The sequence below is a fragment of the Oncorhynchus mykiss genome, chromosome 8 (assembly GCF_057628025.1).
Source record: "Oncorhynchus mykiss isolate SJ-2025 chromosome 8, ASM5762802v1, whole genome shotgun sequence".
Lineage (NCBI taxonomy): Eukaryota > Metazoa > Chordata > Actinopteri > Salmoniformes > Salmonidae > Oncorhynchus > Oncorhynchus mykiss.
In genome coordinates, this window is record NC_143029.1 from 50,452,814 (window position 1) to 50,479,096 (window position 26,283).

General features: G+C 40.5%; 1 protein-coding gene across 1 annotated transcript in view; it reads left to right on the top strand.

The window, feature by feature from the left end:
- gpr158b (G protein-coupled receptor 158b) overlaps nt 1-26,283 on the top strand; it is a 94,799-nt gene that overhangs the window by 22,853 nt on the left and 45,663 nt on the right. Inside the window, exon 3 of the mRNA XM_021612743.3 lies at nt 20,307-20,409. Coding sequence (XP_021468418.2) covers nt 20,307-20,409 — 103 coding nt within the window. The remainder of the gene's footprint in view (nt 1-20,306; nt 20,410-26,283) is intronic.

A 26,283-nucleotide genomic window follows, 5' to 3' on the forward strand; every position in this document is an offset into this window, starting at 1 on the left:
TGTCATCCAGTCTACAATCTGAGGTGTACAATTCTTTATAGAAACAGGATAATCTTTGGTTGATTTGCTTCAATAAAGTACTGAGTAAAGGGTTTGAATACTTATGTAAATGTGATATTTCAGTCTAGCAAATGCAGCAGCTACTCTTCCTGGGATCCACACAAAACGTGAAACATGACATAATACAGTACGTTAATAGACAAAAACAGCTCAAGGACAGAACTACATACATTTCTGATGAAGCATATAAGATATGTAAAAGACGGCAGAGGTTATCTGAGGATAAGCATTTTTAAACAAACATGCTTTGGTCTAGATGTACCAATTTGCGTAAGTTATTTTCCAGACTGGATGACAGAATTTAAAATTCTTAAATTAATATCTGTGTTTATCAAGATAGAGGGCGATAGTGAGTGTACTGAGTGGCGGCCTTCCCTTTTTTAATAAAAGCAAAATTAGTACGGTATTTACATTCCTTCCAAATGTACCTTTGTGAATGTCTGTGTTAATCATTTTAAGTAACAGTATACCTAATTGGTTCCAACATTTTAAATAGACCTCAGGAGGAATACCATCACATGGAGAGATTTTGTATTCCTCAGTTGAGAGAAGAGGACTTCTTATATCTTTTAAAAAGGACTAAATACAGCTTGGTGTGAATTTACAATCTGAGGTGTACAATTCTTTATAGAAACAGGATAATCTTTGGTTGATGTGCTTCAATAAAGTACTGAGTAAAGGGTTTGAATACTTATGTAAATGTGATATTTCAGTCTTTTATTTATTTTTCGCAAAAATGTCTAAAAACCTGTTTTTGCTTTGTCATTATGGGGTAATGTGTGTAGATAGATGAGGGGGAAAACAATTGAATCAATTTTAGAATACAACTGTAACGTAACAAAATGTGGAAAAAGTTATGGGGTGTGAATACTTTCCGAATGCACTGTAAATGTATTACAAAGCATCAATAACTGTATTTCATGCTTTATAAATCACCAATATCAATTGTGTCAAATATGATATAAACATGTGCTTAATGAAGGGTGACGTGCTGAAGGATGGCACATGCTCTAAAGTGAAGTAATGTTAGTCTCATTACACCTAATCTCATTCCGATAGTGCTATCCCATAATACTTGGGATGTCCCTCTAATGGTGGAAAAAGTACCCAATTGTCATACTAGAGTAAAAGTAAAGGTACCTTAATAGAAAATGACTCAAGTAAAAGTGAAAGTCTCCCGGTATAATACTACTTGAGTAAAAGTCGGAAACTATTTGGTTTTGCATATACAGTGGGGCAAAAAAGTATTTAGTCAGCCACAAATTGTGCAAGTTCTCCTACTTAAAAAGATGAGAGGCCTGTACTTTTTATCATAGGTACACTTCAACTATGACAGACAAAATGAGAAAAAAAATCCAGAAAATCATGAATTTATTTGCAAATTATGGTGGAAAATAAACTTTTGTTATTGACCAAATTCTTATTTTCCACCATAATTTGCAAATTTATGATTTTCTGGATTTTTTTTCTCATTTTGTCTGTCATAGTTGAAGTGTACCTATGATAAAAAGTACAGGCCTCTCATCTTTTTAAGTGGGAGAACTTGCACAATTGGTGGCTGACTAAATACTTTTTTTGCCCCACTGTACTTAAGTATGAAAAGTAAATGTAATTGCTAAAATATACTTAAATATCAAAAGTAAAAGTTTAAATCATTTCAAATTCCTTATTAAGCAAACCAGATGGCCCGAGTTTTTACTGATTGCCAGGGAGACAGTCCAACACTCAGACATAATTTACAAACAAAGCATTTGTGTTTAGTGAGTCCACCAGATCAGAGGCAGCAGGATGACCAGGTATGTTCTCTTGATAAGTGTGTAAATTGAACCATTTTCCTCTCCTGCTTTCAAAATGTAATGAGTACTTTTGGGTATCTGGGAAAATGTATGGAGTAAAAAGTACGTAATTTTCTTTCGGAATGTAGTGAAATAAAAGTAGTCAAAATGTTAATAGTGAAGTAAAGTACAGGTATCCAAAAAAACTACTTAGGTAGTACTTTAAAGTATTTTTGATTGAGTACTTTACACCACTGCCTAAATCCTAACCTTAACTCCTACCCTAACCTTAACCATAATTCTTACCTAATCCTAACCTTAACCGTAACCATTTATAATGTCAACTTCAATGGGGGAGGGACCTCACAAATGCGCGGAAGATCTGGTGGACCAACACATCAAACATTGCCTTCATTAGCCAATACAGAATGCCGGGAGAATCTCCTGGCGCCTTCCTCATTGGCTTAATCCACCAACCAATCATCTCCCACAACACCTTCCCCTATAGGTCCGACGTCTTGGTAATAAAGAGATTGTGTTTGTAACTCTCTTATTGGGATAGTGATCCCCACAAGTGCGACACATATAAACCACAGATTTTAAGGGTGTAGTCTTTCTGGAAGGTAGGACCGGTAGTTTTCTTCTCCCTTGAGGCCAGGGTGAATGTTTTCCAATAGATAGCACAGCCATAAAGTCAAGTGGCTACATCATAAATATTTATTTTATTTTATTTATTACATAAAGGCTAAGGTAGTTATCACAGCTAAAACAAATAAAGATTAAAGACAAGTTTAAACCATACATTTAAACAATGTAAATATATAAAGTTTCAAAAAGTCCAGCAATGCAATAACATTGAACATTACACAGGGCTGTGAATAGTGTAGCTTGTTCCTGAGGTGGTGGACGAATGGTTCATGCCTCTCTGCCTGATGGAGGTATTTTAATGTTGATTTCAACCTTTATAAGTAACAACAAAGAAAGTAAGCAGGTCTGTTAGGATATGCATTTGTCACACCATCTGGATAAGGGCATTTCTGTTCTGCACCAGAAATACTCTAAATGGGGGATGGGGAAACTCCCTTTTATTCTTACTATTATATTCCTCTTTAGTTTACAAATCTCATGACTTGACCTATGACACGTAGCTAGCTAGCTAACAATTGCTGTGAAGTCACCGAAATTATTTGCAATAACGATTGCGGTAGCTATGTAATCTAACTCAACACTTAAATGCTACAGACTAATTTAAATGTACAATAAATAAAGGTTAACTTACTCAGTTTTCTCTGTCCAGTGGCACCACAAGTCAGCATTTGATTTGCAAACTCCATCACCTGTGTGCTTACTGCACTACAAACACATGAAACACATGCATGTTGGATGGCGCTGTGTTAAGAAGCAGTGCGGCTTGGTTGGGTTGTGTATCGGAGGACACATGACTTTCAACCTTCGTCTCTCCCGGAGCCCGCACGGGAATTGTAGCGATTAAACAAGATAGTAGCTACTAAACAATTGGATACCATGAAATTGGGGAGAAAAAGGGGTAAAATAAAAAAATGGGGGGAATAAATAAATAAGGAAAATCTGAAACCTGGAAAAACAAAACCGCCAAAGCTGAGAAAAAAATGGAATTAGGCCAATTTTTTAAAACGGATTTTAAAAGGCCCTAACAATGTTTTTTTTGAGCGGGTGTCATCCTGCAGCACAGTATTTTGGGGAAAGTTGAGGTCAGGTCCAATATTGCCTAGGCTGGGCCATCCTAGAAATGTTAGAGTAATGTAATATAAAATAATATATGCCATTTAGCAGACGATTTTATCCAAAGCAACTTACAGTTATGCGTGCATACATCAGAGTAAATTGGCACCCGCAAACCATTTCTCAAGCACAGACTTTCACTTTGTGGAGCACTGAAAAATACCCATAGCTATTCTGAATGCTCTGTGTCCTTCTCTTTGAAGTAAATTGATTAGTCACCATAGCGCTTGTCTCCAGTAGACTGGAATCCATGGTTACGGAGCTCAAGGTGATTGTAATCCCACAGCGAGTCAAGTCATAATCATGCCTGGCGATCTCTTATGAGCTCATTTGAAAGAGGGAAACAGTTATTACAGTAGGGATCAATATGGAACCGTATAAATCAGGTACTTGTAAGTGATTCTAAATCACATTAGTGTTTCACTTAGCATTGTTCAGGCGGGGCACCCTACGAAAGGGTTAGCTGTTGATTTTGGGGTTTTGTGCTCTAGCTGGAAAATAATTAAGGATGAACACGATCACGTAGGTGATATTAGTAAGCCTATGTCAAGGCCAAACCCTGAGCTGGTTTAATTGTATCTGTTTTCGAAGCTCCCTGTCCTCTTCTCTTACTTGTTGTATTATCTTCTCTACTTTCCCCCATTCAGTATCTCAGTGCTTCTACCTATTCATGACTCATTGGCCCAATTCCCAACTATTATCTCTATTATCCTACATTTGCAACATGGTTATCTGGTTGCAAACTGCCTTTTTGGTTGAGAAGACATAATAGAACCAGGTTACAGCCAATTGGTCTCTGTAAAAACCAGGTAACGACATATTTGTCATGGCAAGACATCATGGGAAAGACGTCATAAAAAACGTTAACAAAATTTCCCTTTAGAGCCTGACAATGTTGCAACCAGTTTTGCCCAATGGGATATTATTATCAGACCAACATGTTTGTTGAATAGCAATAGAAATCGTATGCAGGGCTCATCAAGTCCCCAAAGACTACAAAGACCTCCTCAGGCGCTACCCAAGATACCTCCCTTAAAAGAGCGATTTGCTGCTCTATCCTGACGCAGGGGAGCTGTCATGGACCGACAAATAACCAAAATAATCCCTACACACAACGTGCAACTTTGTGGCAACTATTTTATGTGGTTATCTGGTTGTAACAGAGAGCTGTTGGTTGTTCTGGTTGTCTGACGCCTTCTCAACCAGACAACCAGTTTACAACCTGAAAACGATGTCATTACATGACATGGTATGCCAAAAGTTCCCCATAGGGTCAGTATCTATGTGTGCCACAACCTGACTTGCTATCATCTGGACATTTTGTGTATGAACTTTTACTTGTGGTTCCATCCACACATCTACTACTTCATGCAGAGGAGCTGCTGTTGCCCTTTTCTAATTTGCCCCGAAACAGGGAGCATGCATAGGAAGTGCCTGTGTTAAGAAAACAAACACAAGCGCTCATGCATTATGGATCCTCTGTTGTAGGGAAGTATGTTACAAAAGGACTGTAGCATATGTAATTAATGGGAGTTAAGAATGTTTTGAGTCTGTATTAGGTGTGTGTGTGTTTTCCCTGCAAATCCTCTGAAACCTGGCGATGGAGATAAACAGCTTCAAAGTGGTCGTTTTGCTTATGAGCATGAGCTGCTGTGACAGCTAAGGAGGGTAGTCCGCCTTCGACTCTCCTCTCCTCTATTCATCTGCAGTTTCTTCTCTCTCTCTCTCTCTCTCTCTCTTTCTCTCTCCATCTTCATGGAGGCACTTACAGTTTTTTTCAATTGCTAAAACACTAAAACCCATTGGCTGAACAAAGTTCTCAGTTGCCTGGACTCATTTAGCTAATTATGCAGTCTGTTTTTAATACCTTAAACCATTTCACATCGTAAAACACAATTTGCAGATCTCACTTAGACTTTTCAGCAAAACTCTAAACACATTCTCATTCTCAAAACACATTCTGCACTCTAATGCACATGTCATCCGTACTGGTAAACACAAGTGGCAACAATCAAATACAAATAGAGAACACATGCCATTGCTTGAACACAACCACTCAAAATTGATTTAATCTGTTTCAAATGATGCGACACAATCCATATAAGCCAGTTCAGAGAGCAAACAGGTTGTTGAAGGTGGGAAGGACAAAGTCTGAGAATGGATAGAAGAAACAATGTGAGAGGACGAGTGCGTATGCGAGGTGGGCAACGAGGAGGAAGAGGGGCAGGAGGGCAAGAAAGAGGAAGAGGAGGATGAAGAAGAAGAAGAGGAAGATAAAGAGTGGAAATATCTGATGAAATTCGAGCAACAGTTATAGACCATGTTCTTGTCCATGGACTGACAATGAGGGAAGCAGGACTTAAAGTGCAACCCAATTTGAGCCGATTTTTTTGTGTCCACCATAGTTAGGGCATTCAAAGAAGAGAACAGGTACAGTATACTACCTTATTTTTGTAATTGCAAATTTACTGTACTACACTATATGCAGCTGTTTCAATAGACATTTTTAAAGTTAATCACTGTATGTATTGTACTGCATGAATATGTCTTGTATCTGCACAACTACTTTTTGTAGAATTGCAAGGCTGCCACTTGCAGGTGGAAGGACAGCTATATTCACTCGGGAGCAAGAGGCCGTTATAGTTGGCATGGTCCTTCAAGATAATGCAATACGACTCAGAGAAATCCAGGAACGAGTTAAACAAAACATTATTTCCACAATTGACTGTGTCCTCCATCGTAACAGGATGCGAATGAAACAAGTATACAGAGTACCTTTTGAGCCAACTCACCAAGGGTGAAAGAACTGCGAGCTCAGTATGTGCAAGTAAGTGTACATTCAGAAACATTTACTGTAATCCAGATTGTCTACAGTACTATGTGAATGACATTACTCTTCAGTACATACAATGTATGTGAATCAGAAGCCTAATTGTACTCTACAGTATAGCACTGTCTCTGTACGACTTACAAAATCCTACATACAGTATATTTTATTTCTACACAGACAATATTTGACTTGGAGTCCTTGGACAGACCCCATGAGTTCATCTTTGTCGTTGAAGCAGGCTTCAATCTAACAAAAGGAGAGGCCCAAACATGATTAGACAGCGGACCATTGTTGAAGTCCCTGGTCAACGAGGTGGCAATGTTACAATCTGTGCTGCTATCAGCAACCATGGTGTTCGACATCACCATGTTACACTCGGGCCATATAACACCCAGCACCTTCTAAGATTTATTGCCAATCTAAGAGAGATTTTATTTGAGCAGCAGGTTTAAGAGCAGCAGGGTCAAGAGCTATATGAGAATCCCATTCCCACCTATGTGATAGTGTGGGGCAATGTCAGTTTCCAACGAGCTGCTCAGGTAAGGGAATGGTTTAACATCAATGGGCAGTTTATGAACTTGTACCTCCCTCCATACTCGCCTTTCCAGAATCCGATTGAGGAGTTTTTCTCCTCTTGGAGATGGAAAGTGTATGATAGACAACCCTACACCAGAGTAAATCTGCTGCAAGCCATGGATTTAGCCTGTTGTGATATAGGTGAGGAATCATGTCAGGGCTGGACATGGCACACAAGAGGCTTCTTCCCCCGTTGCCTCAGGAGGGACAATATTGCTTGTGATGTCAACGAAGTGCTCTGGCCTGACCCAGCCCAAAGACAAGAAGAAGCACATTGATCACATGTTTACTCCTTTGATTTTTGTCCCTTTTGGGACAAATTGGGTTGTTATTGTATACTGTAGTACAGTGCATTGTAGGCTGTATACTGTACAATGGACAAATTGTATGGCCCTGAACATTGTGCTTTCCATTTATTACAGTTTTTTGCAATTGCTAACACACTAAAATGACATGCACAGCACAATTATTTAAACTGACACACAGAGAGCAAAACCTCTTCTCAAGTCTCCAAAAGTCTAAACACATTTTCTGCTTTACACACATTTTGCAATTCAAAATGGCACTTTTTAAATGCACTGCACACGGTTCTCTGCATAAGACACAACAATCTGACATAAAGTCACATGTTTGCCATTTCAAAACACTGCCATTCAAAATTACACTACATGAGCTAATTGGCCAATACATGTGCCACCTGGCCAAACACCTCAATGGTTAATTGTTACCACTTCAATCAGGAAGTAAGCACTATGAAAAGACCACAGGTGAGCACCTTTTGTTTTACAACAACAATGGAAGCCGTTGCACAGAGAGGGAGAGGAAGAGGGAGGGTGAGAATGAGAGGGGGAGGAAGAGTGAGAGGTATGGGTAGAGCTGGTAGAGGAGTTCATGGCCAAAGAAGACAACATCTTTCAAATGAAATTGGGCTGACAATGCGAGAGGCTGGACAGAGAGTGCAGCCCAACTTGAGCCGTTTTACTGTCGCCTCTGTCATCCGGACATTTAGACTGGATTACAGGTATGTAACCACATTTATTTCACACTATGTAGTACACCCCATGTCATAGTGTATCAGTTGGGTGACACCTGTTTACTTCATGAATGGCTGATGTCATACACTAACTGCACACATTTCCTGTAGAATTTACTCTGCTGTGGGGGAAATGTCTTTAGGCTGCATTGTCCAAGCCCTATATTTTTGTTTTTTTTGTTTTTCTAAAGGACTGAGAGATGCAACCATGGTAGAGGAAGGGGCCAAATGTTCACCGGGGTACAGGAAGCTAACATTGTAAACTTGGTTTTGGAAAATAATGAAATCAGATTAAGAGAAATTCAAAGCCACATCATCCAAGACAACACCATATTCAACAACATTCAACGAGTCAGTCTGTCCACATTGGCTCGCATTCTCACACGAAACCAAATCAGAATGAAACAACTTTATAAGGTGCCATTTGAGAGAAACTCTCAAAGAAACAAAGAGTTCAGACGAGCATATGTGGATGTAAGTACAATATTGACTGCAGTACAATACACGCAACATTGTTTCCCAGTGTACTGGATAACACCATATACTGTAGTAATGGAAATGGATGCTCATGCAATTCCACATGAGTTCATCTTTATAGATGAGGCTGGGTTCAACCTAGCAAAGAGCAGAAGAAGGGGGAGAAACATCATTGGCCACAGAGCCATTATAGATGTTCCTGGCCAACGTGGTGGGAACATCACAATGTGCACTGCCATCTCCAATACGCATGGTGTCCTCCACCGTCATGCCAACCTTGGACCATACAACACAGCCCATATTATCACATTTCTGGACAGACTCCACAACATTCTCATACCACCAGAGCGTATGAATGATGCAGATCATCAAAGAACCCGGTACGTTGTAGTATGGGACAACATGAGCTTTCATCGTGCAGCCCCAGTCCAAAACTGGTTTGCTGACCACCCACCATTTCTCGTGCAATACCTCCCACCATACTCACCATTTCTGAACCCCATAGAAGAGTTGTTTTCGGCATGTCGGTGGATGGTATACGACCCGAAGCCCTTTGTGCTCATGCCTCTTGTGCAGGCTATGGAAGAGGCATGTGATGAGATTGATGTGGGTGCGATTCAGGGATGGATAAGGCACTCAAGGCACTTCTTCCCTCGATGTCTGGCAAGGGAAGATATTGCCTGTGATGTGGACGAGGCGTTGTGGCCAGACCCAGCTGTGCGGCCTCTTTTTTTCTATACATTTTTTCTGCAATTTTCAGTTTACTGTTTTTTTTGTGAGCATATTTTTGTTCAGTCCAATGTAAATATATCTGCTGCAATGGCAATATGTTGCACTGACTTGTTTGGTGAAAAATTTTTAAAAAAAATTAAAAAAACTGTTTCAAAAGCATGTGTGTGTATCTGCAAATATTTCTGTGCATCTGAAGATTTTCTACAATTTGAACTATTTTAGTATTATGGCAAAGCATACTAAAGAAAAGAGTGCTTTTCATTATGCCCAACAGTGTGTAGTTGGTTAGACAAAAATCTGGTAATAGGAATCAAGTGTGTGCCATTTCGTGCAAACGTTTGATTTTGATAATGCTATATGTGGTTTTGTGAATTGTGTTAAGTATTTTGATAAAACCAGCCTAGTTTGCAAAATTGTGTTTTAGCAATTGGGAAAAACTGTAACAGTACTGACTGCTCAATAGATTTTGACTGGTTGCACGTTCATATCAACAAAGAACAAGAATTACAGTATCACAGAGACAAAGGACAAGTTTGTGAGATGCAGGGTACAGTACTGTAAAAATAGGGGTACAAGGGGAGGAAGAACAAAAAACTAAATTGCAAAGAGCAAAGCAGAGTAGTAATTTCTGATCAATTTTGAGCTACCATAGTACATGTTTTCATTCATCAAAAGACAATGACGGAAAAATATGAATATTTTTTTAGATAAAAAATGTACTTCTCCCTGAGAATTGTATGTTTTGAACAATGTGTTTTCTATTTTTCGGTGTATTGTTTACTGACTGCTTGAGAGTGTATATCATTTTGATCACTTTGTTTATCAAAAACTGTTTTGAGGCAAATGTTTCATTTTGCGAGAGGACTCAGAGGTTATGTAAATAGTGCTTTGAAGATGAGGTTTTGTGTTTAATGTTTTCAGGAAATGGAGCAAGGTTTCAGAAATTGTGTTTTAGCAATTGAAAAAATCTGTAACACTTCAGAGAAGCCCAGAGACGGAATCTTCAAGTCATTTCCTTACCCATTAATACCTCATTCTCTTTGTTTCTCTCTCCCTTCATTTTGCATCATCATGGTGACACTTTTTGTCTTGAAAGTCTAATATCTTGAAAACTTGACTGCTGACATGAAAAATGTTTTCGGACTGTATCAACAGTGGACTAATGATTAAAAAAAAAAATCATGGTTTGCTTTGCAGTCTCAACCTTGTCTCAGCGCAACAATAGGAGAAGGGGCAACGTAAATATTTATGTTTCTACCTAGCTGCCTCCTTCACTTCCCTTATCATCCCTCGCTCAGGATGAGAGGAGAGTAGTGGATATTGACAAAAAAAATATTGTGGCAAATAAATAAACAAAACCTTTCTTGTTGTGACGTGCGTGCCTGCAATGTACCATCACTAAAATACTCATGTTTTGTCATGTCATTGAAATGAGAACTGCTTCGGTTCCACCACAATCAAAAGAAGTGCATCACTGACCCTGTCTGTTTTTTTTTTTTTACTTTTCACTTTGGTGACTCATCATCTTGACTTCTTTCAAATTGAAATGTCAGATTCTACGAGTCATCCTATTATGTGCTGGAGAATAAAATAAGAATGGGCCTTGCTGTGAATATTCACAAACCATAGGCTCAATGTTGCATTATTCTATCAAAGTTATCGTAAGGATTACTTCAAATCTTTCTGTCAAAATCATCTTAATGCACAATGTTATCACTCAGAATTCAAGTTGAGGTCATTTTCGATTACATAAAGCACAAAGGCTGTGCTCTATACTGTTGGGGCCTTTCAGTCTGAGAACCACACGGGATGTGTTTTATTTATCACCACAGCAGAATGGTCCAGTGAATGCAGTTCTAAAGCTAAACAGTCTCTGGATGTGTGTGCTGGCTCCGACAGAGTAGCATAGTTCCAGGCAGGCACGCACATCCATCCCCATTTCATCTCCAACAGATAAAAAAAAGCTGGCAAGCGGAAGAAAAAGCAAAGAGACAAAAATAGAGTTCTGTCAGAGTCCCCTCGTATCTCATCTTCCAGAGGGAGTTTCAAACAAAAAAAGTTGGCTGCTTTGGTATGGCAAACCTTTATTTGGGAATTAGGGAATTAGTATTTTTCCCTGTTAAAGTAAACCAACAAAATGGCCTCCATAGCCTATTCTGGCTGAAGCCACTGAAGTCTCAAGCTGCCTGTTCATCAACCGTAATGAAGATGGTACATTCACAGATGCTCATTATGAAATGCCAAATTGCATTTCCGGTTGACTGACAGAATTTAACAGCTCGATGATAGGAAGCCCCAGCTATAGCCGTGGCTATAAGAACCCTTATGAAACACATGGAGCTACCCTAACAGACTTGGAGAGTGAATTGAGTGAATTAACATTGCCTCATCAAAGCTTCATAGCTTTGTTGTTTATAAATTCCACTCATCCTCATACTACACATTCTCAGACGTCTTGAACACACCTTACGGAATGTGACAAGATGGCTGCTGACAGGATGGAATGTCTCAATTAGCGAATAAGGCAAGGCTGCTCAAAGAGATGGCGGGAATTAATAGGCTCAAGACTTAAGTTTCAAATGACTTTCGGATATTGGACCTAGGCTACTTGCTTACATGCTGGCTATACCGGGCACGCGCATGCATCTGCGTGCGCCATCACTCACATGTTGATTTTGTCCATCCACACCAGATGCGATCAGGACACGCAGGTTGAAATATCAAAACGAACTCTGAAACACTTATATTAATTTAGGGACAGGTCGAAACGCATGAAACATTCATGGCCATTTAGCTAGCTTGTCCTGGGATATAAACATTGGGTTGTTATTTTACCTGAAATGCACAAGGTCCTCTACTCTGACAATTAATCCACAGATAAAAGAGTAAACCTAGTTAGTTTCTAGTAATCTCTCCTTCAACCAACTGGACTGGAGTGTGGACCTCAGCTCATCTTTCAATCACCCACGTGGGTATATGCTCCTAAAAACCAATAAGGAGATCGGAGAGGCAGGACTTGCAGCACATCAAGTGTCAAAAATAGAACCTTGTTTTATTTTAGCGTCTGGCTACGCAGATGCTAGTTGATGCGCCCAAGCAGTTTGGATGTAATTACGGAATAACATGTATGTGTACATTTATTTTGCGACGCTCACGCACGTAACGCGAGCAGTGTGGTCAGCATGTTAGATGCTAAAAACGGGTAAAAACTAAAGGGAGCATAAATTACTTTGTGTTACTAATGTTTTACGGTGTTAAACAGAATGAAACTGGCGGATTAAGAACTGTTTTCTGGCAGGACTGGGATAATGGTGTTATAATTGGTCCTTTGACATTTAGCCGGTGTACACCTCTGACAATGGGCTTTTGGGTGATGATAAATTGGCAGAGAAATGCGTGCAACTCCCAGTTACTTACCCTAAGATGAGAAGCCACTATTGATCTGCATGAGTGTTACCACTGTGCAGGCTGAAGAACGATCTGTTGCCAGCAGGAACAACTAAACAAATTTTAGAGTGTTAAAAAGACTTGATATTTTACCTACAAAGGTCCAAGCTTATTACAGTTTAATTAATGGCAAAAAAAAAAATTACAACAGCAGTCTTCACTCACATTTCATTATAGCCTATTTTGTCAATTCACTTTGCAATTGGAAATTTTAACTTCCAGCAAATTGCATTCAGTTATTCTACAATCCTATTATGCCATATTGTAAAAGCAAACATATTCTCAATTACCTACTTGGATGAATAGGTAGTGAGTAAGAATAAAAAATACCTGATGCCTGAATTTTTGGGGAAGGCCTTAGATACATATTGTTGAGCCTTAGATACATATTGCCTCTCTTCACTTTCCTATTCTTTAGCTGTACTCCCCTGACAACAGACATGCTGGCAGGATAAGAGGGATTCAGCCTCACGGAAACATAATTTACTCCTAATCTAATGTCTGCAGCTCTGCGGCTGCCACAGCAATATTAAAGAGGCTGTCAACAGAACACCAGCTTATCCTAATTGTCTTGGGCCTCCTGGACCTGACTGTGTGGGGCTCAGTGACCACCCACTAGTGCCCATGGTGGATAACAGAGGCTCGTCTGTCTTATAAAACACAAATGTCAACGTCTGTTTTCCTCTCTGTGTCCGCTTTATAACCTCTTCCATTGCCATTCTATTATGTCCTCTTCCGTTTGAAGTGATTTGCATTTGATGGGAAAGGACTCTTTTCCAGATGTACAGTTCTCTCAGTGTTTGAGGAGTTTATCATTGCATGTATAGCTAAAACATCACCAAATGAGACCCTTAATTAGCCATTTAATTAAGCACAGGTTATGAGGAAGAATGGCTATGTACTCCCTTCAGGGAGTTCTCAGTTCACCACCTACTTATCACCACATTCTTGATGGGATTCTCCTCAGGCTAGAGAAAAGTCTGCTCCCAGAAAACCAACATCGAGTCCTATTTACCGCACACTGTAGTGGTTTGCAGTAGGTGATCATCTAATAGTGGCTAAATTCTTCCTGTCTCATACATCGATAGAGAGTTTCCAGACAGTCTAGAGACCAAGGCCTTTCTTCTCAGACATATTTCAGTGTGAGGCTGCAGTCTGCAGAACCCCTGGGGAAAGAGTGATTGCTTTCACGGTTTAATGATCTCAGGGATATTTTCAGATTTTGGAGGAACAGCGTGTTCTCTCTCTCCTAGCGTCCTGTTTACCGCTTTCTTGCCCAAAGTTGCATTCAGAGAAAACTAACATTGGACAGAGAGACTAGCGATTCTTTCTCAGGAAGCCCACAAACCACACAAAACAATCTATTAAATTTGATCTCAAGAAACACAAAACCTTTCAGAGAAACTCCCTCTGCGTGGTGGGGATTTTATTTTCATTATCTTGGAGCTTTACCTCCAAAAAATGTCTTACTTGGTCCTTTTCATCTCGCTTTGGGGTAACTAAAGCCACCACGAGGTTGTCCATTTCAAACTGTCATTTTAGTCTTGTACTGAACCTCAGGTTATGTGCATCACTACCACATCATTACCACATATTGTTTTTGTCCAATTAGGATTCAATACAACGATAATGTGGAGGTATGGTTCCGATGCATTCTGAGGGCATGTCCCAGCCAACTGATACATGATCTCTTGACGAAAGATACGAATATTGAATCCTCCACTCTAAAATGTTCTAAACCTATACCTCAGCGCTTCCCAAACTCGGTCCTCGAGACCCCAAGCGGTGCACGTTTTGGTTTTCGCCCTAACACAGTACACAGCTGATTCAAATGATCAAAGCTTGATGATTAGTTGATTATTTGAATCAGCTGTGTAATGCTAGGGAAAAAAAACAAATGTGGGTGTCTTGAGTTTGGAAACCCTGCTATAGCTAAAGCTGAAATGACTGCAACATGCGATTCACCCTATTAATGTCTATTGTTACATGCTGCAACTCTGACTCACTTCTCACCCTGCCTTCCCTTTCCCCCAGGGAGTGTTTGCACAATCTATTTCAGTGCAATGATACTCATTTTTGAAGACACAAGCTCAAGTACATAGTACAAATATTATGAAAATACGAAATAGTGGGGCAATAGGTCTTGAAATTACTGAAATGCTTTCTAAATATATTAACAATCAAATTATAAATGACTTCGTACTTAGTGGAAGTAAAATATTGGCACTATTTTAAAACTGTCAACAGAGGTACCATTCAAATGTGTGCAGACTCATTATAACTTCAACTTTAAGCACACAGTGATTTCGTCCATCTGTGTCCAAGATCAGGTGGTCTTCTTTCAATTCTATGAAATGTAGTATTTTTTCATGTTGAGACCTCTAAATCGGGTTGAGAATATCACAGCGAGATGAATGGCTGGACTCGCTACACTGTCATCATTCAGTTGCTGTCTCGCAAGCTGGGCTCACTCACTTAGAGCAAGACAATCTATTTGTGCTAGGATAGGCTAGAAAATGTGACACGTCACTTCCTATGCAAATATGGGGTCTGAAACCTGACACTTCAAGTCAGCTCCTTAGAGAGTGGAAACGGAGAGTAGACAGATGGGTCTTTTTGGCATTATAAGGCATGGGAATGTACACCAAAATGTTAGTCGGAACCGGTCCAGAACTGCTCAAAGTCCCCGACATGGGGGACTTTAATGTGCATGTCTGAAATGTAGACTTTCTTGCTGCACTTTGTAAGACCTTGCCCATTAACGAGCCACCACCAGTCTATTAAAGACCAGGGTTAAACATAAGAAAGTGGCTAAGAAGATGGAGGGGCATAATGCCGATTCCGACATCTATTTAGAGCCACGGTTAGACAGTTCTGGAGTAAAGGTCAGAGTAAGTACCTGGCTACACATTATTCAAAGGGAAATTCCAAATGGCGTAACACAAAAGGGAATCCCCCTCTAATTTGCATATTGTCTGATTAGAGCATTTGGTTGACAGCACGCCACAGGAATATAGACTCAAGTTCTTTAAAGTCATTGTAAGATCCTAGTCTGATTCCAACCATTTTGACAACGAGGTGCATACACCAAGATTAAAGTTAACTTTTCTGTTCTCCCTTGAAGTATTCTCATGGTTGAATTAAGATTTAATGGGTTGCGCTTTTCTTGACTGTTTCACAATAGCGTCTGCTAGCCCTGTCACATGTACGTGGTAATATGTGAAATAACATGTTACCAAAATAGCATGGGCACAATCACATATCACTCTCCCTTTACAAGATGATGATGTGATATGATAGGTGATATAATAAACTGTGACATATCTAAAGACTAATTCGCACATTTTCGCAACTCCAGAAGAACAATGAGAGACCCTGGCACCATTTAATTCCATCCTGGAGCCAAGTCAGGATAAAATACTTGATTAGTGATGAATGGAGAGGTACTGTTATTCACTGTTAAAGGAAAACTGTACTCAAAAACTATATGTTGGTATTTTTTTAATTAGTCCACTGTCAGCAGTCAAGTTTTCAAGAAAGCAAAGTGTCACTTGGCACATCATCATGATGATGCAAAAAACTTGACTGCTGACAGACAAAACATTTTGGGGCGGTTTCAACAGTGGATTAATGAAAAAAATACCAAAATATAGTTTTTGAGTAGGTTTTTTCTTTATGAGCCTTGAGGCACACTTTCAAACTCCCATGTCAATCCACTGTATCACACACATGGCACAACCAAGAACCACATCAACCCTTGTCACATGTGTATCGTTTAAATACACTGCAGGTGGCTAAAGAGATGAATTTGTGCTCTAGATGCACCCTGAACATGAGACACAGTGACAGATGTCATGTCACCGAGCACATATCAACACAAGCTGTTATTTCAAGTTGATATAAATGCAAGTTGATTATAAATTATTCCTTTGACTTCGATAATCCCACACAATAAGCATACTTCCATGCGCTCCATGGCCCTTGGTGGGTGTTATCTTAATGAGTTTCTCCTTCAGAGCTAACGTAAGCACAAAATAAATCCATAATAAAGCTTTATTTACCCACACTCCCCTGCTGGGCGGAAGATGATATTAACATGCTTGTGCGCTCTGCAGATGTTGGAAGTTCGTGCAGTCTGACTCTCGGAACCTCTTGGGAGACCAGTTCTTTGCCGCCTGCTCCAATAGTAGTAGCAGCTTGCCCATTAACTCGTTTCGCTTAGTTTTCAATACACCTGAAAGATGATCAATAAATTCAGGCCCAGTTATTCAAATCAGTGCCCTTTTCAAATCAACCGTTCCTCATTTTCAGGATCCCATTTCTGACACCAATATGCAACGAATACAGTTGTAAACTATTATCCCAGTAAATGTACAGTATTTTTCAGATAATGTAACAACGGCGTGTTCAGGGGGTGGCCCAGGCCTTGCAAAATAATTATCAGCCCCTGCAGAGAAGCATGAGATTGAACTTCACTCAACTTTCTGGAGTTTTCCCCATTAGTTGACAGTCTCAATGTATCCCTTTACTGTGGCAATTGTGATTGAATCAATACAATATTAGCCACTTTCAATGCAACATACCGAAACAAATCAAACTATGCAAGACTTGGTATGCTAAACTATACTTGGTATGCAAGAGATTTTATTGTAGGCAGAACGCATCGGAGTAGATTCTATTGCGCTAACAGGCACGACTCAGGCCTGTACTCGACACAGACCGGTGAGCAATAACCAATCAGAGCTGCAGTAGGCCTATATGCAAATAGGCCATTGCCATATATTGATCTGTACTGTTGGACTGTTTTTACAGCATGAGCGGTCGTGAGTAGATGCGCTTGTTTTGAGATCAAAGCGAGAGCTACATGTGTGCACATTTGTATATTTGTTCATATCCTTTGCTAGTTAGTGAGTTATTAGCCTAGTTATAGATCATTTGTAGTCAGCAATGGGGGACTGGTTGCTTCTTATAAGACCATAAAACATGCATTTCACAGCTAAAGAGCTTTTTTTTGTTTTTTCTTAAAGCAGCAGTGTTGCATTTTGAGACAGGCTTGATTAAGCTAAGTAGCCAATAGGCAGAGGGTGGCATAATTAATCTGATTCCATGTAATAATGGTGTGGGAATAATGATGCATTTTATTTTGTAAACATTTTTAGTCACCTCCTTGTCTGAAGGACAAGCGGATAAACAGGTTAATGTCAAACCCTGCATGTATTTTTCAACTCTCATGCAATGTAGGCCTACAGTACATTGAACACCAACATTGACTGCTACTGTAGGCTGAACAATAGAACAGCTATTTCCATGTTAAAATGTTATGGGAGGCATTTTCCATTGTTTTTGATGGTAGGTCCTACATTGTGGTCAAATAGCCACTTACTACTACTTTTTTTTTTACCAACTACTTGACCACTGTTAAAACTAATTTAAAGATGTTACAGCGCCAGTGTTCACAGTAAACGCGTGCCAAAAGTTTCAAAAAGCTTAAACAAATTTGACAGAATATTGGCCATGACCCCACCCTGAAATCTGATTGGCCACCAGTTCCCCCCCCCCCCCCCCCCTCCCCCCGGATAGACACGAATGAGAAATAATTGTATACGTTGGGTTATTTTTGTATTGTTCAAATTTTTGGGGAAGCCTGGTTTCCCTTGGCATCGATCAATACACACCACTTTGTAGGCTGAATGTCATTACACATGGTGTTTATAATGTCGGTTTCCATTCAAATGACGGGTACACATTGCACTGTTCAGATGTAGATTAATTTTGGAGTAGACGAACTCGCGCAGGTACCCTATTTTTAAGTGATTTGTTTGACAATCAGATGAAAACATCATGACTGGTTGTGTTCATGACACATTAAAAGGTAATTAATTTTTACAGTTAAATGATGTCTTTACTATAAAGCCCATAAATTAAGAGGTCCCCTTAAAACATTTTAGACCCCCCGAATTTCACAGGATAATTCTCACTCTGGGTGGCACTCTGAAATGTTATGTGCCCCAACATGACCACCCCATTCAAAATGTTCTGGACACGCCACTGGAATGTAAGAAACAAAGTGTTGATCAACTTGCCAAGGGATATCTCACACTGCTTCCTCAAAACATTGGTGATAAAACATTAATTATATTTTCCCCTAAACACAGTAGAGCTTAACAGCAAGGTTTTATCTGTTTGTTTTTGCCAGGCTTTCACACTTCAAATCAGACATTACAAAACCTTCCCCTCCCAGTAGAATATGATTAGTGGTGAAGGGAGCTAGTTCTCTAGGCTCAAAGACAATTGATCTAAACAACTACAGTTTATGCTTCAAAGCAACAAGTAGGTTTGACTGCCCTTCCTTCAAGGCATACCCCGTTTTCTCTACATCACCACTGAAATACAATGTCTCAAACCCTACGTAATGCCATCACACACACACAGTATAATCCACTATTCATGAGCATTCATATCATTGCAAATCTATTTCGGACAGAGCTCAAAACTGCGCATTTCTAAGGAAAGTGTTTCCTCCCAGTCGATCCAGATGGTCCAAGAGCTCATAGCCAGCCATCACTCAGTCTCCAAGCTGGAATTATGCAGCGAATTTAAATTGTGCAAACAGGTTTTAATTCTTAATTTAGATATTAATTAGATTCCTGCAACTTGGCAAGGGTGTGTTATTTCCCCTGACGCTGTTCTCAGGATCATTATTGGTCCCGTTTGCTCGGGTTCTGCTCGTCAGAAGAAAATACGCTTAATTTAATAACAGGGTTGAGACGAGTTCATTTAGACAAATCACTCCCAGTGTCTGAATAATGAGGTTATGTGCAATGCAGAAATCAAGAGCTAAAATTTGCATGGGAAAATGGCATCCTGTAATATGGTTTACATTGTTTTTGGTAGTGGGCCCCCTCTGATGATAAAAAAATCTGACTGAATGTGACTTTAACAATTTTCGATTAAAAACATTCTGCCAGTTGTCTTTATGGAAAGTTGATTGAACTGTATGGAATTCTACGTCAGTGTTATGGGACAGTGTTGTAGAGGCATTTCATCAGGATGCTTTAAGTTTGACCTAATACCCGGTCTTGTGTTGTCATGATTAATGTCTACATCCGCTGTAGTGTTTGTCTGTGATTATATGATTACACAATGTAAACATTAACGTATAGCTGAGGAAGGTAAACTAGGTTCTGTTTAAATAACTGAATTCCAAGGCTGTTAGTAAAAGCCTGTCAGTGAGTTTAATTTGAATTGAGTTGAGATTTGAATAGGAAATGAGAGTGCCTTTTCAAAGAGCACAGACCAGAATAGGGAAAAAAAGTAAGAGCTAGGGACTGTTCTGTCATATAGACATTTTCCAACATTATATAACCAACCCAAATATTTCAGTTTTTGACGGAATTTGCGGTTACAACGCCACAGGGTATTTCATATCATTTTAGCAATACACAAAACATGTTTTTTTGTGAGTTTCAAGAAACACAAACAGAAGGAAGGCTGAGTCACATTATCTTCATTCTTTCCTCCATCCTGTTTACCTGGCTTTCATATAAACACTCTTTTATTATTTCTCTCTTGCTTTCTCTCTCGCTCTCTTTTTCTCTCTTTTATCTCTCCCTAGTGCACTCCCATTGTCGGCCATGGATTCGTGCTGGACAAGTACAAGTGCCAATGCAGGAGAGGCTTCTACCACCCAAGCAGAGTGGCACTCAACGGTTTCACAAGTAGGTTTGCGGTTTCCCTACCCAGCAACATGTGGCATCTGTTCCCTCCTCTCTGATTTCAATCACCTTATTTTAGCTATTGCAGCAGATGTGTGTGACGGAACAACATGGAAATCAAGGAACACCTGTGCATTCGTTTTCATTGATATTGGTTTGGCATCATGATTATTTTTTTCATGTAGGTTTAATAAGTGATTATAAAATCCCTGTTTTGTTGTTGATATTGTTCAAATTCAAATCAAATGTATTTATATAGCCCTTCTTACATCAGCTGATATCTCAAAGGGCTGTACAGAAACCCAGCCTAAAACCCCAAACAGCAAGCAATGCAGGTGTAGAAGCACGGTGGCTAGGAAAAACTCCCTAGAAAGGCCAAAACCTAGGAAGAAACCTAGAGAGGAACCAGGCTATGAGGGGTGGCCTGTCCTCTTCTGGCTGTGCCGGGTGGAGATTATAACAGAACATGGCCAAGATGTTCAAATGTTCATAAATGACCAGCATGGTCAAATAATAACAATCACAGTAGTTGTCGAGGGTGCAACAGGTCAGCACCTCAGGAGTAAATGTCAGTTGGCTTTTCATAGCCGATCATTGAGAGTATCTCTACCGCTCCTGCTGTCTCTAGAGAGTTGAAAACAGCAGGTCTGGGACAGGTAGCACATCCGGTGAACAGGTCAGGGTTCCATAGCCGCAGGCAGAACAGTTGAAACTGGAGCAGCAGCACGGCCAGGTGGACTGGGACAGCAAGGAGTCATCATGCCAGGTAGTCCTGAGGCATGGTCCTAGGGCACAGGTCCACCGAGAGAGATAAAGAAAGAAAGAGAGAATCAGAGAGAGCATACTTAAATTCACACAGGACACTGGAGAAATACTCCAGATATAACAGACTGAACCTAGCACCCCGACACAAACTACTGCAGCATATATACTGGAGGTTGAGGCAGGAGGGGTCAGGAGACACTGTGGCCCCATCCGATGATAGCCCCGGACATGGCCAAACAGGCAGGATATAACCCCACCCACTTTGCCAAAGCACAGCCTCCACACCACTAGAGGGATATCTTCAACCACCAACTTACCATCCTGAGACAAGGCCGAGTATAGCCCACAAAGATCTCCGCCACGGCACAACCCAAGGGGGGGCACCAACCCAGACAGGAAGATCAGTCAGTGACTCAACCCACTCAAGTGATGCACCGCTCCTAGGGACGGCATGGAAGAGCACCAGTAAGCCAGTGACTCGGCCCTTGTAATAGGGTTAGAGGCAGAGAATCCCAGTGGAGAGAGGGGAACCGGCTAGGCAGAGACAGCAAGGGCGGTTCGTTGCTCCAGTGCCTTTCCGTTCACCTTCACACTCCTAAGCCAGACTACACTCAATCATAGGATCTACTGAAGAGATCTTCAATAAAGACTTAAAGGTTGAGACCGAGTCTGCGTCTTTCACATGGGTAGGCTGACCATTCCATAAAAATGGAGCTCTATAGGAGAAAGCCCTGCCTCCAGCTGTTTGCTTAGAAATTCTAGGGACAATTAGGAGGCCTGCATCTTGTGACTGTGGCATACGTGTGGGTATGTACGGCAGGATCAAATCGGAAAGATAGATAGGAGCAAGCACATGTAATGCTTTGTAGGTTAGCAGTAAAACCTTGAAATCAGCCCTTGCCTTAACAGGAAGCCAGTGTAGCACTGGAGTAATATGATCAAATTTTGGTGTTCTAGTCAAGATTCTAGCAGCCGTATTTAGTACTAACTGAAGTTTATTTAGTGCTTTATCCGAGTAGCCGGAAAGTAGAGCTTTGGAACCTTGAGGAACACCGAAATTTACAGTTGATTTGTCAGAGGACAAACCATTCACATAGACAAACTGATATCTTTCCGACAGATAAGATCTAAACCAGGCCTAAACTTGTCCGTGTAGACCAATTTGGGTTTCCAATCTCTCCAAAAGAATGTGATGATCGATGGTATCAATAGCAGCACTAAGGTCTAGGAGCACGAGGACAGATGCATGGCCTCGGTCTGACGCCATTAAAAGGTAATTTACCACCTTCACAAGTGCTGTCTCAGTGCTATGATGGGGTCTAAAACCAGACTGAAGCATTTCGTATACATTGTTTGTATTCAGGGAGGAAGGGAGTTGCTGCGCAACAGCTTTTTCTAACATCTTTGAGAGGAATGGGAGATTCGATATAGGCCGATAGTTTTTTATATTTTCTGGGTCAAGGTTTGACTTTTTCAAGAGAGGCTTTATTAGTGCCATTTTTGGTGAGTTTGGTACACATCCGGTGGATAGAGAGCTGTTTATTATGTTCAACAGAGGGCCAAGCACAGGAAGCACCTCTTTCAGTAGTTTAGTTGGAATAGGGTCCAGTATGCAGCTTGAAGGTTTAGACGTCATGATTATTTTCATCATTGTGTCAAGAGATATAGTACTAAAATACTTGAGTGTCGCCCTTGATCCTAGGTCCTGACAGAGTTGTGCAGACTGAGGACAACTGAGCTTTGGAGGAATACGCAGATTTAAAGAGGAGTCCATAATTTGCTTTCTAATGATCATGATCTTTTCCTCAAAGAAGTTCATGAATTTATTACTGCTGAAGTGAAAGTCATCCTCAGTCATGCTGCTTTTTAGTTTGCTTTACCACAGTATCAAAAATACATTTTGGATTGTTCTTATTTTCCTCAATTAGGTTGGAAAAATAGGATGATCGAGCAGCAGTGAGGGCTCTTCGATACTGCACGGTACTGTCTTTCCAAGCTAGTCGGAAGACTTCCAGTTTGGTGTGGCGCCATTTCCGTTCCAAATTTCTGGAAGCTTGCTTCAGAGCTCGGGTATTTTCTGTATACCAGGGAGCTAGTTTCTTATGATAAATGTTTTTAGGGTTGCAACTGCATCTAGGGTATTGCGCAAGGTTACATTGTGTTCCTCAGTTAGGTGGTTAACTGATTTTTGTCCACTGACGTCCTTGGGTAGGCAGAGGGAGTCTTGAAGGGCATCAAGGAATCTTTGGGTTGTCTGAGAATTTATAGCACTACTTTTGATGTTCCTTGGTTGGGGTCTGAGCAGATTATTTGTTGCGATTGCAAATGTAATAAAATGGTGGTACGATAGTCCAGTATTATGAAGAAAAGTATTAAGATCCACAACATTTATTCCATGGGACAAAACTAGGTCCAGAGTATGACTGTGGCAGTGAGTAGGTCCGGAGACAGTGGCAGACTCCATAATTTGCTAATAAATTCATAAAAAATCCTACAATGTGATTTTCTGGATTTTTTCTCCTCATTTTGTCTGTCATAGTTGAAGTGTACCTATGATGAAAATTACAGGCCTCTCTCATATTTTTAAGTGGGAGAACTTGCACAATTGGTGGCTGACTAAATACTTTTTTGCCCCACTGTATATGGCCCAGGAGGCCTGTAAACAGTTGCTATAAAAAGTGATTGAGTAGGCTGCATAGATTTCATGACTAGAAGCTCAAAAGACGAAAACATAGTTGTTTTTTTTTGTAAATTGAAATTTGCTTTCGTAAATGTTAGCAACTCCTCTGCCTTGGCGGGATGCGCGGGGGATATGGTCACTAGTGTAACCAGGAGGTGAGGCCTCATTTAACATAGTACATTCATCAGGCTTAAGCCATGTTTCAGTCAGGCCAATCACATCAAGATTATGATCAGTGATTAGTTAATTGACTATAACTGACTTGGAAGTGAGGGATCTAACATTAAGTAGCCCTATTTTGAGATGTGGGGTATCACAATCTCTTTCAATAATGGCAGGAATAGAGGAGGTCTTTATTCTAATGAGATTGCTAAGGTGAACACCACTATGTTTAGTTTTGCCCAACCTAGGTCGAGGTACAGACACGTCTCAATGGGGATAGCTGAGCTTACTACACTGATTGTGCTAGTGGCAGACTCCACTAAGCTGGCAGACTGGCTAACAGCCTGCTGCCTGGCCTGCACCCTATTTCATTGTGGAGCTAAGGGAGTTAGAGCCCTGTCTATGTTTGTTAGTAAGATGAGAGCACCCCTCCAGCTAGGATGGAGTCCATCACTCCTCAACAGGCCAGGCTTGGTCCTGTTTGTGGGTGAGTCCCAGAAAGAGGGACAATTATCTACAAATTCTAACTTTTGGGACGGGCAAAAAACAGTTTTCAACCAGCGATTAAGTTGTGAGACTCTGCTGTAGAGCTCATCACTCTCCCTAACGGGGAGGGGGCCAGAGACAATTACTCGATGCCAACACATCTTTCCAGCTGATTTACATAACAATATCCCAATACTATCTACACTCGCCAGTTTTAGCTTTAGCCAGCACCATCTTCAGATTAGCCTTAACGTCGGTAACCCTGTCCCTGGTAAACAGTGTATGATTGCTGGATGATTCGTTTTAAGGCTAATACTACGGGTAATGGAGTCGCCAATGACTAGGGTTTTCAATTTGTCAGAGCTAATGGTGGGAGCCTTCGGCGTCTCAGACCCCGTAATGGGAGGAGTAGAGACCAGAGAAAGCTCGGCCTCAGACTCCGACTCACTGCTTAATGGGGAGAACCGGTTGAAGGTTTCTGTCGGCTGAATGAGTGACACCGGTTGAGCATTCCTACAGCATTTCCCTCCAGAAGCCATGAGAAAGTTATCCGGCTGCAGGGACCGTACGAGGGGATTTATACTACTATCTGAACTTACTGGTGGCACAGATGCTGTTTCATCCTTTCCTACACTGAAATTACCCTTGCCTAATGATTGCGTTTGAAGCTGGGCTTGCAGCACAGCTATCCTCGCCGTAAGGCGATCGTTCTCCTGTATATTATGAGTACAGTGACTGCAATTAGAAGGCATCATGTTAATGGTACTACTTAGCTTCGGCTGTTGGAGGTCTTGACGAACCATGTCCAGATAAAGCGAAGTGAAAAAGTTGAATGAAAAAAAAGTTGAGTGAGGGAAAAACAAAAAATATTAACGGTAATTAAAAAGTAAAAACTGTAATGTTGTCAGGTAGCAAAGTAAGGTTAGCAACAAAACACACAGCAGCACGTAAGCAAGTCTGCAAGTTGTGACCGGAAATGACACCACCTCACGCCACTAACTCTGTCATTGTTCATTTGCAGTTTGTAGGATACTAGTCTGCTAGGTTGGTTGGGGGGATGAAAGAATGGATGGAATGGTGATGGATGGAACGATGGTAGAATTATTTGATTTTTGATTCCTCTGTACAAATACCTTGGATGACTTTGCAAGCACAGACTTAGGTTAGCACCAGGGCATATGGAGTAAAGTATTAGTATGTATACAGACCTTTTCATAAAATTTCTTAGACAGCACCCCTGGGGATCTGACAGCCTTATTGGAATGCAATGGGAGACTTGAAAGTAGCATTGAGGGGTAAAAGTCATCTTCAAAAGCCCACAAACACGTCATTAAAAAAATATTTCAAATGCATCTCTCCGGCTTAGTTTGGATTGTAGGAGAGATACTCATTTCCACTTCCACTGAATTGACCTGCCACTGTTATTCTTCACAACCCGATTTCATGTATTGTTGTTTCCCAGAAACTATCAAGACAAAAAAGAAATAAAGCATTAAGTAAAAACTGGAGGGGAGAAGGTCTCATCTTCCAAGGCATGGCAAACCCCATGAATTTAGATGCTGACAAAAAGTGAAACGATTTCCTTTAATATTTCTTTGATTAGTCAATGATTTTTCTTAATTTTACTCATATAAGAGAGTTCATATAAGAGGGTGTCTATGTATAAATATGATCAGCAACTCTCAGACAGAAATCTAAGATTCCAAAAGGGTTATTTGGCTGTCCCTCTAGGTTTCTACCTGGAACCAAAAGTGTTTTACCTTCCTCCTGTGGAAGGCTACCCA